Source organism: Brugia malayi, assembly GCF_000002995.4.
Source record: "Brugia malayi strain FR3 genome assembly, contig: Bm_069, whole genome shotgun sequence".
NCBI classification, from domain to species: domain Eukaryota; kingdom Metazoa; phylum Nematoda; class Chromadorea; order Rhabditida; family Onchocercidae; genus Brugia; species Brugia malayi.
Genome location: NW_025062338.1, coordinates 1 through 23,448, shown reverse-complemented (window position 1 = coordinate 23,448; position 23,448 = coordinate 1). Strand labels below are relative to the sequence as shown.

At 25.9% G+C, this 23,448-nt stretch overlaps 2 protein-coding genes and 3 pseudogenes across 5 annotated transcripts; all 5 read left to right on the top strand.

Moving 5' to 3' along the window:
• The first annotated feature begins 36 nt into the window (after positions 1–36).
• On the top strand, positions 37–273 carry Bm18461 (annotated as a pseudogene). The gene has a single exon. A coding segment is annotated over exon 1 (237 nt).
• Positions 274–657: 384 nt separating this feature from the next.
• Bm18460 lies at positions 658–726 on the top strand (annotated as a pseudogene). Its single transcript has one exon. A coding segment is annotated over exon 1 (69 nt).
• A 1,269-nt stretch (positions 727–1,995) lies between these two features.
• On the top strand, positions 1,996–2,067 carry Bm18459 (annotated as a pseudogene). The gene has a single exon. A coding segment is annotated over exon 1 (72 nt).
• Positions 2,068–4,634: 2,567 nt separating this feature from the next.
• Bm17206 (Uncharacterized protein) lies at positions 4,635–6,260 on the top strand (the record flags this gene model as incomplete). The annotated part of the gene is made up of 6 exons (XM_043083001.1): positions 4,635–4,639; positions 4,823–4,931; positions 5,063–5,361; positions 5,456–5,634; positions 5,844–5,921; positions 6,019–6,260. The coding sequence occupies 6 exons, from the start codon at positions 4,635–4,637 to the stop codon at positions 6,258–6,260; spliced, it is 912 nt and encodes a 303-aa protein (XP_042938935.1).
• Positions 6,261–14,830: 8,570 nt separating this feature from the next.
• Bma-hif-1.5 (Uncharacterized protein) lies at positions 14,831–16,087 on the top strand (the record flags this gene model as incomplete). Its single annotated transcript, XM_043083000.1, has 4 exons — positions 14,831–14,862; positions 15,127–15,317; positions 15,741–15,892; positions 16,049–16,087. The coding sequence occupies 4 exons, from the start codon at positions 14,831–14,833 to the stop codon at positions 16,085–16,087; spliced, it is 414 nt and encodes a 137-aa protein (XP_042938934.1).
• Between the last annotated feature and the right edge of the window lie 7,361 nt (positions 16,088–23,448).

Sequence of the window (23,448 nt, the reverse complement as noted above, 5' to 3'; positions counted from 1 at the left end):
CCAAAAATGATGTTAGAATAAACGAATTTGAGGCGTATTTTGCATGGGCATTTTGTACTGCCATCAGAGCTGCACAGTGATACGTACACACAATGCGCTAAGATTTTTGAGAATCCAAGGAGAGAAATGAAAGTCTGTGAGCTACTAGCAAATAAAATAAAAAAAAAAAAAAGAGCTAAAACTCCACAGATTTAATAAATACTCTTTTCTGCAATTGCTGGGATAATTGTTGGTTTCTGCGTTGTTATTCATCGAGTAAAATCCTTTTTTTGTATTTCTATTAAGGATTTAACAATAAAAAATTTCAAAATTTCATTGTTACATAGTGAAACAACAGGATTTCTCTTCTATTTTTTCTTAAGAGATTTTTCAATCTAAGTGATGTATAGTAGATGATTCTAATGAACAGTTTAGTTTTAGTTTATACAACTTTTTCGAATGTGAGGGAGGCTAAAACTATTCCTGAAGAATTATTAAAGAATAAAGAAATTAGCTATATATATATATATATATATATGTTTCTGAAGAAAGAAAAAATATATTTCCTAAAGTGAATTCTCTTTATCTATAAAAAGGTGAAATTAATAGTAGTTGTGAAGTAATAGCAATTATGAAAAGCAGAAGCGATCAAATTGATAAAATTATTGAAAAAGTTGAGCAATGCATTCTTATGATCAGCCAGCTATTGTAATAATACCTATAGAAGAAACAAATCATACTAATTGGTGAGTAATAGTATGTTGTTACACAAGTGAATGATGTTGGAGTAGGTGTAGCCAATAAAAGCATGCAATAAATACAAAAGAAAAAACGCCTTAATAATAAATTATGTAAGTAAGTTCACAAAATACATGCATGTTAATAAAACTAGCCAAGAAACGCATGCAAAAACAATGTTAATAAAAAAACATCAAATAATATAAAGTTACAAAAAGCACACAGTTAATAAAATTAACCGAAAAATGCATGCAAAAACAAAGTTAATAAAAAACGAGTGAGAACAACGAAAAAAATAAATGCATGCAATAAATACAAAAAAAAAAAAGTGTAAACCTTAATAACAAATGGTGTAAGTTATTGTTAATAATACCTATAGAAGAAATAAATCATACTAAATGGTGTAAGCTATTGTAATAATACCTATAGAAGAAATAAATCATACTAATTGGTGAGTAACAGTATGTTGTTACAGAAGTGAATAATGTTGGGGTGGGCGTAGCCAAGTGATAAGGCAGCGGTCTTCGGTGTCGCTGTGCTAGGGTTCGAATCCTTCTATCCAATCCGTATATTAACGGTGGTGGCGTAAAGTGATTCTCTAATGTCAACGTTATTTAATAATACATATATAAAATATATTAACATTTATAAGTAGAATGGAAAAGTTTGTATGGAAAGTAGTAAATTAATAACGCTGGTGCAATAAAAATCTTAAGAGGTCATGGTATTGTAAGGAAGCGTCCATCCAGGTGTGTACGTTGAGGGGGAGGGGGCGGGGGAGAGAGAGGGGTTAGGGATACCTGGTGATGGGTCTGGCTTGCATATATGAGGTTGTTGATAATATAAGGTGTAGGTGAGTCTTTAGTGCTCGGGTATTATGGCAAAATTGAGGTTAGCATAGGTGAGTATCTGTGAGTGATAATGGTTGTAGCATTTGAGCTGATATTGTCATGCAGAAGGAATATCAGCAACATAGATAATAATAATGACCCTAGTGTACGAATCTGGTAGCAATATACCTATAAGGTTTCTGACGGATTTACGTGGTACATGGTGTTGGTATCTCCGTTGTAAATGCATTGTCAAGCTGGCTGGAATTAACTATTTGGCGCAATAAGAAAGAACGCTTTATGTGCTTTGAAGATGGTGAATAAATAAGAAGACAAACAAATGAGGGAATAGAGTAACATTTATACCGTCAACGGAGATTTTTATTAGCATTGATTTTCTCCACTCTTGATAATCGTATCAGAGAATTAGCTTTTTTAAATGCAAATAAACGATAGTAAACAATCTAAAGATAATTTTGGCACAACAAATTTCATGCGGTACCTAGACAAGAATAAAACATTTTAAAAGTTCTAACTTTAAAGCAAACTTTCATTGCAGAAATTAATTAAATCTGCAATTATAATTGATTTCAAATATTTTTTAAATATTAAAATTAATTTTAGTCACAAATCCAGATAGGATTACTTAAGAAATTTCGACAGATTTTAAAATTTATAAAAAATTAAATATTAAAGACGTTTTAATTTTAATTAATTCTGTTTCAGTTAAAATCTGCCAATGCTGGAAATATACATTTTATCTAAAAATGAACATTTATTGAACTTAATTGATTACTTTTATTTGCATTAAACTTGATCTGCTGACATTTTATTTACTATTTTTGACATTTTATGTTTATTTTATGTTAATGTTAACTTTAAAGCAAACTTTCATTGCAGAAATTTATTAAACCTGCAATTACAATTGATTTCAAATATTTTTTAATTATTAAAATTAATTTCAGTGACAAATCCAGGTTGGGTTACTACAGAAATTTCGACAGATATTAAAAGTTTTAATAAAATAAATACTAAAAATGTTTTAATTTTGTTTAATTCTGTTTCAAATAAAATTTACCTGTGCTGGAAAAATGCAATTCATTTAAAAATAAACATTTACTGAACTTAATTGATTCTTTTATTTGCATTATACTTGATCTGCTGACATTTTAATTACTATTTTTGACATTTTATGCTAAATTTTAAAAGTTAACTTTAAAGCAAACTTTCATTGCAGAAATTAATTAAATCTGCAATTATAATTGATTTCAAATATTTTTTAAACATTATAATTAATTTTAGTCACAATTCTAGATAGGGTTACTTAAGAAATTTCGACAGATTTTAAAAGTTTTAATAAAATGTTTTAAAAGTTTTAACATACTTTCATTGCAGAAATTATTTAAATCTGCAATTATAATTGATTTCAAATATTTTTTAAATATTAAAATTAATTTTAGTCACAAATCCAGATAGGATTACTTAAGAAATTTCGACAGATTTTAAAATGTATAAAAAATTAAATATTAAAGACGTTTTAATTAATTCTGTTTCAGTTAAAATCTGCCAATGCTGGAAATATACATTTTATCTAAAAATGAACATTTATTGAACTTAATTGATTACTTTTATTTGCATTAAACTTGATCTGCTGACATTTTATTTACTATTTTTGACATTTTATGTTAACTTTAAAGCAAACTTTCATTGCAGAAATTAATTAAATCTGCAATTATAATTGATTTCAAATATTTTTTAAACATTATAATTAATTTCAGTCACAAATCCAGATTGGGTTACTACAGAAATTTCGACAGATTTTAAAAATTTTAATAAAATAAATACTAGAAATGTTTTAATTTTTAATAATTCTGTTTCAAATAAAATCTGCCAATGCCGGAAAAATATATTTTATCTAAAAATAAACATTTATTGAACTTAATTGATTACTTTTATTTGCATTAAAGTTGATCTGCTCACATTCTATTTACTATTTTTGACATTTTATGCTAAATTTTAAAAGTTAACTTTAAAGCAAACTTTCATTGCAGAAATTTATTAAATCTGCAATTATAATTGATTTCAAATATTTTTTAAACATTAAAATTATTTTTAGTCACAATTCTAGATAGGGTTACTTAAGAAATTTCGACAGATTTTAAAAGTTTTAATAAAATAAATACTAATTCTGTTTCAAATAAAACCGGGAAAATATATTTCATCTAAAAATAAACATTTATTGAACTTAATTGATTACTTTTATTTGCATTAAAGTTGATCTGCTCACATTCTATTTACTATTTTTGACATTTTATGCTAAATTTTAAAAGTTAACTTTAAAGCAAACTTTCATTGCAGAAATTTATTAAACCTGCAATTATAATTGATTTCAAATATTTTTTAAATATTAAAATTATTTTTAGTCACAAATCCAGACAGGGTTACCTAAGAAATTTCGACAGATATTAAAAGTTATAATAAATTAAATGTTAAAAGCATTTTAATTCTTACTAATTTTATTTTAACTAAAAAGGGTGAAAAGTTATATCCTGTTTAGCTAGTAAATCAAAAAGTGTTTTTGTAAATAGCTCCTATAACTGCACTGTTTTTGGTCAATACAGTACCTGGTGGATGCCATAATGATAAAAAAAATTTTGACGACGATGAGAAATACAAGGTATAGAACATGAATGAATTGCTAAAAAAATCTTTTTAAATTGTGAAAAAATCAGAAGTGGTAATTTGTACGTAACCTTTATTTGTCTATTCATTCCTAAGAAAATCAATAAAAATCTGCATTAGTTAATAGAAATAATTGAGAGAAGAAAAAGAAAGTTTATGTAGAAGAACGATAATATACATAGTACAAAGATGTTAGGTCGAGATGTAGTAGAGACCAAAGAAATATTCGAAGATGGAACAGTCTCCATATATTAGATGAAAAAAAAAAAAAAAAAAATCTTCATGAGCGCGAAAGGATAAAGACTCTCGAGCGCGAAAGATTGCAGAGAAATACTATTATTATGAATGTTCATTTTCGTCACTACTTTCTTTTCTTTTTGTTGCGTCAGAATTATCAGGGAAAGTATGGGGTATTTAATGATTAGCATAAATAGAATTATGTGTAGGTAAATTAAAATATGTAAACCAGTGTTTTTTTATCATGTGTTCTTTTACCATAAGTAAATAATGGTTACGTATAAGTAAATAATAGTTACGTAATAGTTACGGTCTTTGTACTTAGTGAATATTTGATAAGTTTGCTAATTTTATAGAATTGCGGCTCCCATGGAGGATCAAGAAATCGAAGTGCTTTTCGAATACCTTAAAAGGGAGCCGGAGATGTACCGGATTTTGCAAAGGTTCGTGAGCAGGACTGTTCAGGTAATTTTCACTTTGTCTTCCTCTTTTTTGCTTTTATTTTTTTTTATAAATTGATACAGTATGAAGAAAGAGTTGCTGAACTTTGCACTGCCATAAATTTAAAAAGTGACTGTAAAAAATAGCTTTTTCAGTTTGAACAGTCGCTCATAGAGAGGATGGCGGAGGCGGGGTGGAGGTTGGAGGAACTGGTAGGGCAGAGTGCCCAGCCAGCAATGGAAGAGGACCCGGTACCTCAGGAACCGGAATTTAACGAAGAAGAGACAGAGTGGGCTCCTCTGCCTGAAAATGAAAATGATGAGGCCGAGAACTGGCCATCAGAAGCAGAGTGGACCCCTCTGCCAGAAGAAGAGGAAGAAGAAGAAGAGCCTGAGGTACCGGGGGTACCAATGGAGATCGAGGAACCGGTAGAAGCAGTACGCGAACTCGTCCTGTAAGTTTAAGTTTTAGCAGCTATTGTATTAATTTGCTAACTAGATATTAACTTACCTGCCAAATAATTTGCAATAAATATAAAACTGTTTCAGGCGAACGAGGACGATCAGAATCCCGGTTCCTGCCATGCAAGAAGCAATGGCTGCGGCACCTCCGGAAAAGTTCGAACCAGCTGATTTAAAAGATCTTCCGGAGCAACTCCGAAGAGAGTTGATAGTGCCGCAAGCAGAGCCATACACGGTGGCACAAGAAGAAGGAAACAAGAAAATCGGTAAGTTATAATTTTAATAACTTAAGAAATGATTATATGCCGCAATTTGTAGAAGAAATATAATCATATTTTGACTTCGTACTGATAAAATCATATGATTTCATCGAAAATTTCATCCCTTATAATGCACTAAAACGATTACAAAATTCTATATCGATACTCGAAGAACAGTTTGTGCAACAATATTTTCTTACTATTTCTATTTTCAGTGTGTGGCCTCTGCTGCAGGCAGTTTGAAACGTTGAAAGGGTGGCGCATTCACGCGTCGAGAACACACAAGCAAGATGGTAAGTATTGCGAAATGAATTTCCAATTAGTTTTTAAAGATATCGCTACATTTGATTCATTTAAAAGCCAGTAGACTGATTAATTTGCATATTCCAGGTTTTTGTGCCCGTTGTGGGCATTACCTCTTGCTGCCACCTGAATTTACGGTCGCCCAAAGAACGGCAGCAATGGAGCTTCATGCCCTCGATTGGTGCCCGAGGGCATGCGCGGCCGTAATAAGCGAACGACAGGTGAAGCGGCGCAGACTTGATCTGGTAGGAAGAGAAGAGGATGCACATCACCTCTTCATCCCAGGTAAGAAATTAATTAGCATTGAAGAAGTGAAATTTAAAAGTTAAAAAAAAAAAAAAAATGAATGACCATAGAAAACAAAATATTAAAGTGGGTCTCGTAATTTTTCTAATCAGTGGTTTTTTTTAGGCTAATATTATTGCCTGGTCTTCCTCATGCGGCCACCTGTCGCTGCCTGCTGCGAATCTCCATCCTCTTCCAATGAAAGCTGGTTAGTAACATCCAAAAAATTAAAAAAAAAAAAAAAAATGAAAAACTAAAAAATAAAAAAAAAAAACTAAAAAATAAAAAAAAAAAAAACTAAAAAACAAAAAAATCAAAAAAACCAAAAAAAAAAATCAAAAGAATAAAAAAAATTAAAAATAGAAAAAATGAAAAAAAAAAAAATTTGTTCTTTGATTTAACATAAGAACAACTGATTTCAAAATATGGAAAGGCTGAGGAGTTTGTAATTGCTTTACGTTTCTGTATGTCATTTACCGTCCTAGTGATAGAGTAATAAAAAGATTGTAAAAGGCATTTTTTTGCCAACACAAAAGATAAATCACATTACTTTGAAATCAGTTGTTTTTTCCTGCTTTTTTTTTGTTTTTTTAGCCTTTTGGGCTGCTAATTTTTATTAAAAATTGTGTATTTTATTTTTTTTTTTTCATTTAAATAATGTAATTTAATGTTTTTACTTTTTTTGATATTACTTGTAACTGTTTAATAACTGTTTTTTTTTTTGATTTTCTAAAACTGTTTTTTTCTTTTGACTACTTATAACTGTTTTTTTGATTTTCTAAACTTATCACAATTATTCATTTTTTTTATTGTTTATGTTACTTTAACCATTGTTTTTGTTTAATGAAAATTTTCATTGTTATTTTAGTGTTACTAGCGGTGTTAAATTTTTTATTTAATTTTATTACTGTGTACATAAGATATCAACTTATTGTATATTTATTTTTTGCATTTTCTAACTTGTTATAAGTTCTTTACATTTTAAGATGATTTTTTGGCTATTAAAAAAATGCACAAATTTCATCACATGAATATATTTTTAATGGAATTGAGCAATTTTTGGAAAATTTCTGTCTGTATTCAAGTAGTCTTTTAATTTAAATAAGATAAGTTGTCAACAGAGAGTAGATTTAATAAGGTCTAATTTTGAATTTTATTTTGAGCTAAATCATAAGTTGATATCAATTTGTAATTATCTTTTTAATTATCTTTGTGTGTATGTGGTGGGAGGGAGGGTAGGGCTGGTCGAAGGGAGGTACAGAATTATACCTTCCTTCGTCAGTATAACATTAACGAAGCATATAGAAAAAATTTTTGGTTTTGAAATTCAGATGACGGACCTTCTGAAATCTGGAATAAATTTCAAAATTTTTGATCTCTATTCATTTTTAAGGATATTTTTTGAATTGGTAGAGCTTTGGGCTTTAAGAAGATTTCAAAAATATTTAATTTACGTTTTTTCTTTTTAATTTCTGCGTTTTCAATTTTTTTTGAAATGAGTTAAAATCTTTTTTGAAATTAATTCTGTTTTATTCGGATTTTTTTTGGAATCTTTTTTTTAGTTTTTGATTTGGAAAATTTTTTTTGAATTTTATTAATTGCATGTTTTTTTTTTTCATTCATCTAATTTGCTGCCATTTTCATTTTTTTTTTCTTTTTTTTTTTATTAAAACTGCCTCTAGCATGCTTTCTGCTAACTTTTGTTCATTCTACTAATACTAATTTATTTCTGTTATATCACCACTAATTTTTATCATTTTTTCTTTTGTTTCAAAAATTGTCACTTTTATCATTTCCTTGTTTATATTTTGTTTTTGTATGTGTTTTCGGCTATTTCTACAAATTGCGTGTTTTTTATTTTTTTTTCTTTTATTTTTGCTTTTAGCACCTACATTTTTTGCATTTTACTAACTGCATGCTTTTTGTAACTTTATACCATTTGCTGTTTTTTTATTAACATTGTTTTTGCATGCGTTTCTTGGGTAGTTATATTAACATGCATGTTTTTTGTAAACTTACAACACTTATTATTAAGGTGTACACTTTTCTCTTTTGCATTTATTGCATGCTTTTATTTTTTTCGTTGTTCTCATCATTTTTTTTTTTTATTAACATTGTTTTTGCATGCATTTTTCGGTTAATTTTATTGACTGCATGCTTTTTGTTACTTTATACTAATTGCTGTTTTTTTATTAACATTGTTTTTGCATGCGTTTTTTGGGTAGTTATATTAACATGCATGTTTTTTGTATCTTTACTCACGCATTTGTTATTATGGCGCACATTTTTTTTGTATTTAAATGCATGTTTTTTTTGTTGGCTTCACTCATTTCTATTAACATCGTTTTTGCATGCGTGTTGAGTTTGTTCTATTAACAGCATGCTTTTTGTAACTTTATACCATTTGCTGTTTTTTTATTAACATTGTTTTTGCATGCGTTTCTTGGGTAGTTATATTAACACGCATGTTTTTTGTAAACTTACAACACTTATTATTAAGGTGTACACTTTTTTCTTTTGTATTTATTGCATGCTTTTATTTTTCACTCGTTTTTCATTAACACTGTTTTGCATGCATTTTTTGGTTAATTTTATTAACTGCATGTTTTTTGTTACTTTATACTATTTGCTGTTTTTTTATTAACATTGTTTTTGCATGCGTTTCTTGGTTAGTTTTACTAACATGCATGTGTCTTGTGAACTTACACCACTTATTATTAAGATGTACACTTTTCTCTTTTGCATTTATCGCATGCTTTTATTTTTCACCCGTTTTTTATTAACATTGTTTTTGCATGCATTTTTTGTTAATTTTATTAACTGCATGTTTTTTGTTACTTTATACTATTTGCTGTTTTTTTATTAACATTGTTTTTGCATGCGTTTCTTGGTTAGTTTTACTAACATGCATGTGTCTTGTGAACTTACACCACTTATTATTAAGATGTACACTTTTCTCTTTTGCATTTATTGCATGCTTTTATTTTTCACTCGTTTTTTATTAACACTGTTTTGCATGCATTTTTTGTTAATTTTATTAACTGCATGCTTTTTGTTACTTTATACTATTCGCTGTTTTTTTATTAACATTGTTTTTGCATGCGTTTCTTGGGTAGTTATATTAACATGCATGTTTTTTGTAAACTTACAACATTTATTATTAAGGTGTATACTTTTCTCTTTTGCATTTATTGCATGCTTTTATTTTTTTCGTTGTTCTCATCATTTTTTTTTTTTTTATTAACATTGTTTTTGCATGCATTTTTCGGTTAATTTTATTAACTGCATGCTTTTTGTTACTTTATACTATTTGCTGTTTTTTTATTAACACTGTTTTTGCATGCGTTTCTTGGTTAGTTTTACTAACATGCATGTGTTTTGTGAATCTACTTACACCATTTATTATTAAAGCGTTTTTTCTTTTCTATTTATTGCATGCTTTTGTTTTTCACTCGTTTTTTATTAACATTGTTTTTGCATGCATTTTTCAGTTAATTCCATTAACTACAGCATTTTGTATCTTTACTCATACCATTTGTTATTATGGCATTTTTTTGTATTGAAGTGCATGCTTTTTTTGTTGGCTTCATTCATTTCTATTAACATTGTTCTTGCATGCGTGTTGAGTATTGTTATTACTATTAGTAGTAGTGTTATTAAATTACTATAATGTCTTATTGTTATTATATTTCCAATTTATTTATTACAATTTATTCTTCACCTAATTTCAAAGTGAACTTTTCTCATAAACAATAATCAAATATAGTTTATAAATTGCAGTGCTTCCTTACGATTAAGCAAGCATATCAGTATTCAATGCCATATGCTATTCAAACTAGAAAGCATTTCAGTGAGATGCTGCTATAACTTATGTCTTCGAGACAACGGTATGCTTAATTTCTATGCATTTTTTCTCTTAAATCTCATTTTAAATTATTTCATTTTATGTTGTTTTAGCAATTTTCGAATAATATTTCTAGTTATTATTAAAAAATCAGATAGTCATTACATGTCAAATAATAAATTAATTTTTTTTAAAAAATTGATCCCAAAAATTGACCTCAATTAAGTGATTTTTACGTAAGAAAATAATTACGTAAGAAAATATTAATCCATGCATTCAAAATGATTTGAATTAGTGGAGCTAACATCATTCTTAATGGCTCAAACTATAAATTTAACGAAAATGTAAATTTTAAAATACTAATGAAGTTACAAAAATAAAATTAACCAACGTCATAAAAGTATTTTGAATTTACTGGCAATACGCCATCTTCATGGTCATGATTTTCTTTCATGTTAGTATCATCTCTTTGTTTATCACGGCAGAAAATTGTGAAAAGAATTTTTTGAAATATTAATAAATAATAAAATCAAAAGTAATTGATCCCATCTAATCATTTTTAATTCATTTTAAATGCAAAAAATGAATTTTAAGTATAAATATGTACGTTGAAAATGATTAATTCATTTAGTGAATATTGTTTTGAGTTACAGCGAATTTAATGATTAGGTTCGATCAACATTATGAAATCATTTGAACTTATTTGTTTAACATTACATTTTTATTAAACCACCTTCATAATCTACTTTCATGCTGGTGACATCTTTTTATTTGTTATGATATAGGCTAAAATACTCGAACGAATTCTACCAAATGCTCAGAAGATAAAATTAATTGTAAATAGCAATTAATTAACTAATTAATAATTATAGGTGAAGTGAAAAGAGTGTATTTATGGTGTGAGAAAGACGATGAGAGTTAATAAAAATAGAAAATTGGGAAGATAATTAGAGAATTATGAGTAACGGAAATAACTTTATCCTAAGATGAATCACACGAAATAAATCCCTCAAAGGATCATTTAGCAGTGGGTTTGGGTGCAGCATGCGACTAATTCCGATTAGTGAAATTAATGCCACCCTGGAAAGGCGGATTTTCAAAGTTTTTTGGTTTCTTAATTATGTTTACTTCCCTTTTTTCTTATGCAAATGCTAAAAATTAAGGATAAGATTGTACTAAAATATGTTCCTACGAATTATTGCTCGATTTTGTTATAATTTATGGTTCAGAATTTATGTTTTCTTTCTCTTTCTCTTCCCCTCTCTCTCTTTGAATTGTTATTTGTGTAACATAATCCCTAATTAATTTATTTTTTTCATTTTTGATAATTTGAATCAATTATTTTGATTTGTATCATTTATGAATATATAATGGATGAGATTAATTTCATGATAATTATTTAATCAGTAATTAGAAAGTATAATTTAAATATATTTTTGATATGAAATATATTTTATAAGGAATACAATTTCTGTTAAGATTTTTTGTGTAATATTTAAAATATGAATAATGATTACTTTTAGTTTAGCTCTACTCTATATCGATATATCTTTATGGTTTTTTAAGATAAGAAGTATGAGAGAAGATTTAATTGAGCTAACAACTTCTGCCTGAATGATCTATGATAGGAAAATAAGAGATGAATTAGTGCTGCGAAGAATGTAACAAAAAGATGGATATTTTATGATAAAGATAGAAAAATTATAGTGGCAAATAGGTTGAATTAAGAGATGGAAAGTTTTATTCTTTATTTTTTTATTACAATTATCGCTTATTTTTTCTTTTAACTGCATATTTAACTTTATGAAAAATGATCGATCATAGAAGAGTGATGAGATTAAGCTGTTTTTGCTTTTCTACATTTATCATTTGTCATCGGAGTAATTAATTAATTATGTTTATAAAATTGTTGCAAAAAATTTATTGCTAATGACTTTAAGTGTTACTTAAATATAAGTAACAAAATGAAATTGCAAGATGGAAAAGGGTGAAATGACAAATAATGAGGAAAAAAAAAGGGAATAAGCTGCTTCTTTAGAAAGCAAATGACACTGATAAGTGATCTTATCAGCAGGACAGAATTATTTTATACGATCTGTTATTTTATATGATAATTATTTTACACGATGTGTTAGTCGCAAGTTCGAATGGGTTCTTTTTTTTTTTTTTTTTTTTTTTTTTTCTGCAATGTTCGTTCCTTAGCATTACAGCAAAGTAATTCGAACTTTATGTTATGCTTACACAGTTGTTAACTTATGCTTACAAATTGTTGAATAGTTCGGATGCGAAATAATTTAAGATTATGTTGTTAAGATGATTCCAATTGTTAAATAAAATTTCGATAGAAATAATATTGCTGAACTAATAGGTAATCTATCAGTTAGTGTTAAAGTTAACTGTATCTGAACAGCAATGAAGATAAAGTGATAAGATGTTATTATGTAGATAGAAACATTCATTCGTTAGATAAACATATCTATCAAGTTTAGATTTCTGATTATGAAAACTGATGATAAATTATAATAAATCTCATGTTTCCTGAATCTTTAAGACATTATTTTCATTTCGAATTTTCTATTTTTGGTTTCTTTTTACTAACTGCAAATATGGCAGACATTATATCAAATCCTGTTGCTTTATTAACTGAGAAGTTTTGAGTTGAAAATGCTTCAATTTGATAAGAATAAGTGATGTTATTAGAAGTGTGATGCTATTGCTAAATCTCATTTTGTCATTTGTAGAGGTGAGTGAAAAGTTAAGTTTTTTAACTCGTAATGATGGGTAAAAGAATGAAGCGAAGGACATATTTGTGAAATGGAAGGTACAAGAATGGGGTTGAACGGGGAGAGAAGAATAGTTGAAACTGGTTTCAGATTAAGATTGTTACAGGGTTATAAGTTTTACTGCGCAGCAGAATAAATAAAATTATCAAAGAAAGAAGAACTGAAAAACTAATAATGTGATCTGTTAGGTGATAGAGTTAAAGCTTAATAATATTCTACATGAACATGACAGATCGATGGAAATACATTTGAATAATTGAAATTTAGTTAATCCTAGCAGCGTTATGTATGTAAAATATTCTCACTATGATAGATAATTTATTTACTAATTTGTCTATTTTACCGATATATCATAAAGTTAACTAGAAAAATGGGATGAAGAGGGATCAAACAGAGTTATCTTTGCGACTCATTGAAAATCTCCTTTTTCCAAAAATTATAACAATGAATATTTTTTTAGGTTAAAAAATTTTGATAATATTATTTGCCAAGTTAAATGTGACTAACATACATTTATTTACTAAAAGAAAGGACAGTTTGACATTAAAGTTGTCATTTCATAAAAAGAATATTTTCATAAAAAAAAAAAAAAAAAAAGAAAATCGCTATAGCTTGTTATTATATTCGTATATGTGAAAATTTTACCACATTCAATATTTGAGTTTGGTGCAATTTAACTTAGTCTTACTACTCTTTATTTTGTATTATTTGTTTTAATTCATTTAAATTAAAATTCATAACTATACTGTTTCTTTCTTGAGGAAGTTTTTCATTTTTTCAATGATATCAAAATGACTTTATCGCAAAGTTTGAATATTAGAAAAATGTCTCATTTAACTGTTATATAATTTATTACCTTCAGATGTAAATTGTGTCTCCATTTCACTTGATATTTGTCAATATAATTTCTGGCTTTGGTGAAATTGGTGAGGAAAATTAACGAGATATTTATTTATTTATTTACTTCATCCTATCAATACAATCTCTCTAAATGATGAGTGGACATGATGCCGAATTTTTACGGAATTTAGTCGAAAACAGTAAGTGATTTGAGATTTTTGTTTCCTTATATAATCATTAAACAGTTGGCCTTTTTAGCAAGAAACAATGAAAACGAGGAAAAGCGAGGTAATATGAAATGAAATAACTAATATAGATTTAATGAAAGTTTCTTATTTCAATTGTCTTTTGATTAAATCTCCGACTATTTATCTTGTCGGGTAAAAATTAATGACAAATTTGCCGCTTTTTGTTACTCTGAAACGTGTAAAACGACATATTACAATGTCAAAGTGCACTTAACAAACCTCGAGCTATACGGTACATTATCAGACGATGATCAATCTTGCACTGTCGGTGTGTTTATGATTATCGTACCTGTCTGGTGGTAGTTGATGTTTCGATGTTATGTTAGGGTAGGGCTGTGGTCTTTTTAACCTTGTATAACCTTGAGAAATGATGTTTATTTTCGTGGATTTGCACGATAATAGCTATTAAATCATTCAAGTATAATAAACATCATTTATGTTTGGTTTATAGTTCTACGGATTCTTAAACTTTATTCTATTAGATATAGTTATCTATTGCTTTTTTCTTTGCTTTAAAATTCATTTCTAACACTGTCAATGTTTTCTTAGTTACTTTCAATTTTTTCTGCATTATTTTTTCTTATCATTCTGTCTTTTTCTTATTTTACATTTTTTCTGCGTCATTCGCATTCTTTGCTTTTGCATACTAAACTAATAATTTCATAAACATTTCTACCTATTTCTGTCATACTTATTGTGCACTTTCGGTGTATAAATTTTGTTGACTAATAATCTTTTTTCATATTGATGGTTAGTTCTTCTGTGTCATATTTTAAGAATTTTCGTACATTCTATAATTTTTCAAAAATCTTTTTCTAGCAGCATTTCAAGATAATGACAAATCTTTGTTTTCTTCTAGCTAAGATTATGAAGTAGACAGTCAGGCGATTATACTCTTAATGATTAATATTTTAATGACTGTATTAACCAAGTAATTCTAATTCATATAAAAAAAGAAATAAATTGCACAGGTCTAATTCTATTCATTCTTTTCAAATTGACATAGTTCAGTGATAAAAAAAAAATAATAATTACCAACCACCAAATTGTTTTCACCATTGATTTTACTTTAAGTTATACTAATATTGTCCGAATGAAATCTTTTGAATCAAAATAGAAGGGATTTATCAGGTAATTTGTTTTTGCATTCATTGTATGTGTCTGAAAATACTAGTTTTTTTTTTATTTTTTTTAGAAATCTTGACCGACGTCGTGAGTCATCTCGTTTTGCTGCACGTGATCGACGTGGTAAGGAAGCGGATATCTTTACGGATCTCAAAGTAGTGATACCAATTGTTGATGAAGCAACAGTTACACATGTGGATCGGATTGCTATATTGCGGGTTGCATTGACTCTTTGCCGGTTACGAAAAGTTGCAACGAAATGTATTTTTTTTGTTAACAAGAATTATTGATATCTTGCATTATGTAAATTTTCAAAATAAACAGCCCACATTAGGCAAATTCATTTTCCTTCAACTTTAGCTATGAAAACCTGAAATGCACGCCAGTTGCAGCGTAAGCAAGCAGGTTATTTAAAAACATCATTGGAATCTAGCCGTTAGAATTAGTGGGAGTAATAAATCTTCCCAATATATTGTTTAGCTTTATTTGAAAATGCCGGAAAGAGATTCCTTGAAATTACTGGATGTTAATTTTCAATTTTGATGCTCAGATTTCGATCTCTTTGTTGGATACCTTATGTGACAGTAAATATTCCAAATAGTTTTTATCTGGAACTTCAAAAGTTTTTTTTTTGAATTTAAATAATTTGAATCTTCAAATTTTTGGAATAAAAATAAATTTCAGTTTTGAAAACTAATCTCACTGAGGAACATCGATGTTTATGGTCTGAAACAACATTGCTAGAGTGTTTAGATGGTTTTCTGGCTATTGTTGACCTGGATGGTATCATCCTATACGTTAGTGAAAGTGTCTCCATCTACCTCGGACTTACGCAAGTATGTTACATTTTCCTTTTTTTTTTCCGCTTTTCTAAATAGATTGACTTAAACGAAATAAAAAATTTATGCCTACTATTTCTGTTGAAAATTGTATTGAAGACGACATCATAAATGTGAGAAAAAAAGTTTTTCCTCAATAACCCTTATTATCAGATGGGTGACGATTTTCGAGAAAGCATTTCTACTTTATGAAATTGTTCTCTCTACTTCTTGTTAGTGCAGCGATTGTCTGTTGTGTTTGTAATATATATTCATATAAAACTATGTATAAAATTATAAAACTAATAAAATTAATGTATATTCTTGCACATGTATATTCTTATAAAACTCACTTAATAAAATTTAAATTTCAAACTCGATTAAAAAGCAGTCGTGAATTTTAAGAGATAAAACTTATTTTAAAAGAAAATAATCTTGCTGATAGAATTTGTCTACTTTTGTTTTAAATCAAATCAAAAAAAAGAGTGAAAGAAAATTTTCAAATTTAGTAAGAACAAAATAGAAAAAATGTTTCACTAAATTTAAATTACGCTAAAATTCTGATTATCACTAAAAATAAAAATTAGAATTTACAATAATAATTTAAAATCAAAAAAAATATATATATATATATATATAAACTGATGGATTATAAATGATTTCTGCAGATTTTTTTTTTCTTTGTTATATAAATTGAATTGCATTGATAATAATAATGCAATTTATCTTTTAAACGAGCATTTCATTGAATAATGGTTTTAATGTTGCGACAAGTGATGCGATAGCGATTTGTGTGATACTTTTTGTTGGTCGCAAAACGCTGTAAAATGTTATAAATGCAATAGTAGCAAAAAGTATTGGTTGAAACATTTCGCATATCTGAAATTATCAATAATTATCATTCTGAATTCTTTCTATTATTTCGATTATTTTCTAAAATTTTCTGTCGCTAACTTTTCAGCAAAATGAACATAATTTTCAATTGCAAATACTTTAACTTTCAAAAAAAAAAAAAAGGTTAAAGAAAGTTTAACATTTTTAAAGAAATTAGTATATTTTATTAGTATTTAAATGCTATTTAAATGAAAGGAATGATTAAACTTACGAGGACAAATTTTTGTTCCCAATTATTGAAATGCTCCCGTATTAACAAAAATTTTGTCATTTCCATTATAATCAAATGTAGTGAAAGTAACGTCTAAAAGAATCGTTCCTTTTTTTTTTGTTTCTTTTAAAATGTGAAATAAAAACGAAAATTATTTCTTGTAATTTATTTTAATTGGAAAATAACATATAAAATTTAACCCTTCGTATATGTGCTGTCATTTGATATTTATAAATTATCGCAATTAATAATTTAGTTGCTTTTTATGCCTCAAATTATGAAACTTTTTGCTCTTTTATTTTAAGAAAAATTATTATCAAAAAAAAAAAAAAAAAAAAAAAAACTTGAATTTTCTGTCTTTACTTTTCTTATTGCAAAAATTAACAAAAAAAAAAAATAGTAAAAAAATTTATAATAAATTCAAGTTTAATTTTCAACTTGTTATGGCAAATTCAAATTGACAGGTAAGTAGTTATCACTAATTTTTAAAACGAAATAATTGAAAATATTGAAAATATTTCTTAAGTAAAAGTTAAATCCAAATATATTATGATAAAAAAAAATTTTTCATATTAACTCATACAATTCTTAGATTATTACAAATGTTTTCGAAAAGTAAAACTTATTACATTCAATTTTTTATCAAAAATTCAAAACAAAAAACGAAAATACCTGAGTAACTGATAAAATTTTTTGATAAGAAACAATACGTTCGAGTCGTCTAGATCGTCGATTAATTTCTGATAAGATATCAAGATTTGGTGTACGATGAAGCACTGCTGAATTGTTAGGAATTGTTGTTCGTTGAATTTCAAGCTGATACGGTCGATAAAGATAATACGGTGATCTGCACGTATATAACGTATCAACGTCACGGATAAACGTCATTATGAAGAATTTACGTTTGCAAATTGTTGAATGAAATAAATATACGATTGCTTTATATGAACATGAAAATCAATTAATCTTCATTTCAATCATTTGTATTTAGTAAAATTTTAAATTAACATATAGATTAAATTTAGGATTGTAAACGATATTTGAATAAATAAACTAAATAATAAAAATTAACTAGTGATAAAATAAATGAGAAAATGAAAACCTTTTAAGATAGATGGGAGAAGCGTACTGCATAGGTCCATTACTTTTGTTACAAAAGCATTAGCATCAGAAAATAGTTATCGATGTTTTTAATCGACTAATTCAAAATTAATTATCTAATAAAAATTACATCTGCAAAAAAATTAATTATCAAAATTTTGCATCATTCAAATTATTCCATTCTAAATTACTTTCAGTAACAACAAGACAAAAACAAAAATTTTTTTTAATGAATTTCATTCTATTTTTATACATATTTTTCTGTTATGGAAATGAAACTAACAAAATAAAATATCGAAATGTTTAAATGTGTTAAAATAAATATTAATTTAGAGCAATGATTACAGAAATATACTAATTTTTTATTCATAGATAAATAAGATTTGTTAAAAAGAAGGTAATAATAATTAAATTTGTAATTTAAATTTGCTTCAAAACTTATGGAAGTAATTAAATACTCAACTAATCGTTTAATCTTTTTCATTCTTCTACAATTAATTTTCTTTTTTTTTGCACGGGAAGAGAAAGATAGCAAAAAGAAGATTTATATTTATTAAATTTGTGTTTTTTAAAATTAATAATGATTAGTAATAGTACATGATGCAAAATGTGTTCATTATATCTATATAAAGTATTTTCAACTAAATCTTAATAATTACAAAAAAAGAAATTCTGATTAATTTACAGCTTATATCTCAAGAAGATAACTTGGAAAAAAAGAGAAATTTAATTAAATTTGTTAGGTTTATATGAAAATTTGGAATGCATAGAAATTTTGCTTTTTAAACTGATTATAAACTTAATTAATTAGTAGAAAGAAATTATAATTTAAAATGGGAAATCAATATAAAGTCATTTCATTGATTTCATTTAATCAATTGAAATAAAATGAAATTTATTCCAATAAATACGATTAAATAATATTAAATTAGTAATGAAATATTTTCATGCAAAAGAAATTAAACAAAAAAAAATGAATCATCAAAGGATATCATATTAAATATGAATAAAGTATTTAGTGAAACAGTGATAGTTTTAAACCATTCTTGCAAATAAAATTAAATTTTAATTCAAATTTAAATTTTTATTATTAGGAAAATGCTGCAATTTGTACTAGTTCCTTTATACAAAACTAAAAAAGAATTCTGGCAGATTTCAATTGAATTAAATGTTTAAGCTACTAAAAAATATAATTCAATAAGAAAAAAGGACATAATTTGAACTTGATTATTTTCTATACTCTGTATGGTCACTGGTCACACTCGGTGTGGTCAGTTTTCAACTTAGAAAAATATAAATTAAACTTTAATAATTGAGTTTTAAATATTATTTCAGCAGCAAAATTAATAAAATTTTAAAATAGATTATAAACTTGATCTGATTGACTGTTTTTGATATTTCATGGTAACTTTAGACTTTAAAAGTTAACTTTAAAGCAAACTTTCATTGCAGAAATTAATCAAATCTGCATTTACAATTAATTTCAATATTTTTTAAATAATTAATCACAAATCCAGATAGGGATACTTAAGAAATTTCGACAGATTTTAAAAGTTTTATTAAATCGAATATTAAAAATGTTTTAATATTTTCTTTATAATTCTGTTTCAATTAAAATCTGCCAATGCTGGAAAAATATAATTCATTTTAAAATGAATATTTCGAACTTACTGACTTTGTCTAATTTAATTAGAAAAAAAGACATAATTTGAACTTAATTGAAAACTTTCTGTGCTCTGTATGGTCACTGGTCACACTCAATGTGATCATTTTTCAACTTAAAAAATTTTAATATTGGAATTTAAACAATATTTCAGCAGCAATATTAATTAAATTTTTAAATAGTGATAGTTTTAAACCATTCTTGCAACTAAAATCAAAATTTTATTTCAAAATTATGTTTTAATTATTAGGAAAATGCAGCAATTTGAATTAATTCTTTTATATAAAACTAAAAATAAGTTCTGGTATTAGCAAATTTCAATTTAATTAAGTGTTTAAGCTACTAAAAATTCTAATTTAATTAGAAAAAAAGAAATAATTTGAACTTTATTCATTATTTTCTATGCTCATTGGTTACATTCGGTGTGGTCATTTTTCAACTTAAATAATTTTAATAATTGAGTTTAAACATTATTTAAGCAGCAAAATTAATTAAATTTTTAAATAGTGATAATTATAAACTATTCTTGCAATTAAAATTAAATTTTAATTCAAATATAAATTTTTATTATTAGGAAAATGCTGCAGTTTGAATTAGTTCTTTTATATAAAACTTAAAAATTAAAACTTTTAAAATCTGTCGAAATTTCTTAAGTAATCCTATCTGGATTTGTGACTAAAATTAATATTTAAAAAATATTTGAAATCAATTATAATTGCAGATTTAATTAATTTCTGCAATGAAAGTTTGCTTTAAAGTTAACTTTTAAAGTCTTATTAAATTATAATTTTTAGTAGCTTAAACATTTATTTAAATTGAAATTTGCTAGAACCAGAACTTATTTTTAAGCTTTATATAAAGGAACCAATACAAACTGCAGCATTTTCCTAATAATAAGAATTTAAATTTGAATTCAAATTTAATTTTAATTGCAAGAATGATTTAAAACTATCACTATTTAAAAATTTAATTAATTTTGCTGCTGAAATAATGTTTAAAACTCAATTATTAAAGTTTAATTTTTTATTTATATTGAAAAGTGACCACACCGAATGTGACCAGTGACCATACAGAGCATAGAAAATAATCAATTAAGTTCAAATTATGTCTTTTTTTCTAATTAAATTATGTTTTTAAGTTTTTCAAACACTTAATTAAATTGCAATTTGCCAATACCAGAACTTGTTTTTAAGTTTCATATAAGGGAACTAATACAAATTGCAGCATTTTCTTAATAATAAAAATTTATATTCGAATTAAAATTTAATTTTAATCGCAAGAATGATTTATAATTATTACCATTTTTAAATTTAATTGATTTAAATTGGATTTTATTTCAAATTTAAATTTTGATTTTTTTAAAAATTTAAAAATTTGTAATTGTTTTCTTACATTAAACAAGGAAATTTGTTCTAAATTACCAATTTTAATTTTAATAAAGTGCCAAAACTACTAAAATAGCAATATTTTGAACTTAATTGAATATATTATTTAATTCTTAAATTGAATTGAAACCATGATTAATTGAAAGTTTTATTAATTTTGCTGATGAATTTTTACGTAAAACTCAATTACAAAAGCGTATTTTAATATTTAAACTATAAAATGACCACACAATAAATGACCAGCTCTGGTACAATGCATAAAACATAATCAATTAAGTTCAAAAATAATAAATCATTCTTGCAATTAAAGTTAATTTGTAATTCAAATTTACATTTTTATTATTAATAAAATGCTGCAATTTGTATTAGTTTTTGTATATAGAACTTAAAAGTAAGTTCTGGTTCTAGCAAATTTCAATTTAATTGAGTGTTTGAACTATTAAAAAATATAATTTAATTTGAAAAATACATGATTTGAATTTAATTGATGGTTTTCCATGCTCTGTATGGGTACTGGTCACATTCGGTGTGGTCACTTTTCAATTTAAATAATTTTAATAATTTAGTTTTAAACATTATTTCAGCAGCAAAATTAATTAAATTTTTAAACAGTGATAGTTTTAAATCATTCTCCAATTAAAATTAAATTTTAATATTAGGAAAATGCAGCAATTAGTATTAGTTATTGTATATAGAATTTGAAAATAAGTTCTAGTAATAGCAAATTTCAATTTAATTAAGTGTTTAAACAACTAAAAAATATAATTTAATTAGAAAAAAGACATAATTTGAACTTAATTGATTATTTTCATTGCTCTGTATGGCACTGGTCACATTCGGTGCAGTCATTTTTCAACTTGAATAATAAATTAAACAATAATAATTGAATTTTAAACATTATTTCAATAGCAAAATTGATTAAATTTTTAATTAGTCATAGTTTTAAATCATTATTGCAATTAAAATTAATTTTTTACTCAAATTTAAATTTTCGTTATTAAGAAAATGCTGCAAATTAGTTAATCATTGATGCTTGGTTTTGAGTTTTGAGAAGTTAAAGATTATTTGAAAAAAGCATGGCATTTTTAATTCTGTCATTTTGATCAATAAATAGATTTTATAGTTAGTTTACGAATTGTTTAAACAGCTAATTACATTTCCGCTTTTAAAAATTTATAAATGAATCAATGCAAAAATTGGAATGCATCAAAAAATACATTTTAAACAATATGCGAAAAAATTTTTATAAGAATTTTATCACTAATAATATTGCTTTATACATATTTGATTCAAGCAGTATGCATAATGAATCATTTGAAAATTTGCATATTAAGTATAGCTTTGCTATGATCACTAAATATCACCAAAAAATTTCACTTCTTATAATAGTTTTCCTACTTTCCTGTTAAAGTTTTCCTACTTGTCCCTCCTTTTCATTTCTTTTCCGTTATAAGCATTCTGAAATATCACCCATTATCATTAATGAAATCACAGCTGATTATTTCAGTTTAATATGTTAACTTTAATCAATTACAAATGATCAATTGATAATAATGATCACTGTTAGACCGTCCAAAACGCGTTATTATTAAATATAATCATTTAGGATTTTAAAAGAAAAAAATTATTTATTTATTTTTGGAGAGTAACAAAATGCGCTATTTCATTTCTATGAAGAAATCTGCTAAATACAATGCTAATTATAGTGTTTATGTAAGCATTTTAATGCTTGCACAGAAATTACACAAATATACGCTAATTGTTTCTGCCAATCTTTACATTCCATTTATTATTGCTTCCATATGTTAATTTGGTAAGTGTTTTTATTTATTTGTTTATTTGCTTTGAATAAATTTCATTTTTAAATCCGAAGCAAGAAATTATTGGTAGCCAAAATTATTCTTTTCTTTATTCCGTCCAAATTCATTTAAATAGCTTGCGAACATTGTTCGATTAATGTTTGCATGCTAGTAGCACGTAATCACTGCATGCATGTGTCATGCATGAATAATTAGTTCCACTGCAAAACTGACTGTTCACTCAAAATGATGTTGCCTTTTTCATAATGCTAAATTGCGATAAAATATTGTGATAAATGCTAATTTATGCATATGGTAATTTTCTCTCGTTTTATGCAAATTTATAAGATAAATGATAGAATTAAGCTTAAACTTAGCAACTTTTTAGTGATATCGATCAATTTGATTCATATTTCAACCATACTTTCACAGTGTTTTAAGCAATTCTAATTGATGTTACAACGAAATTCTCAACGACGCCTCGTAATCAGCAATACGATTTGCACTCGATCGATTAGAAA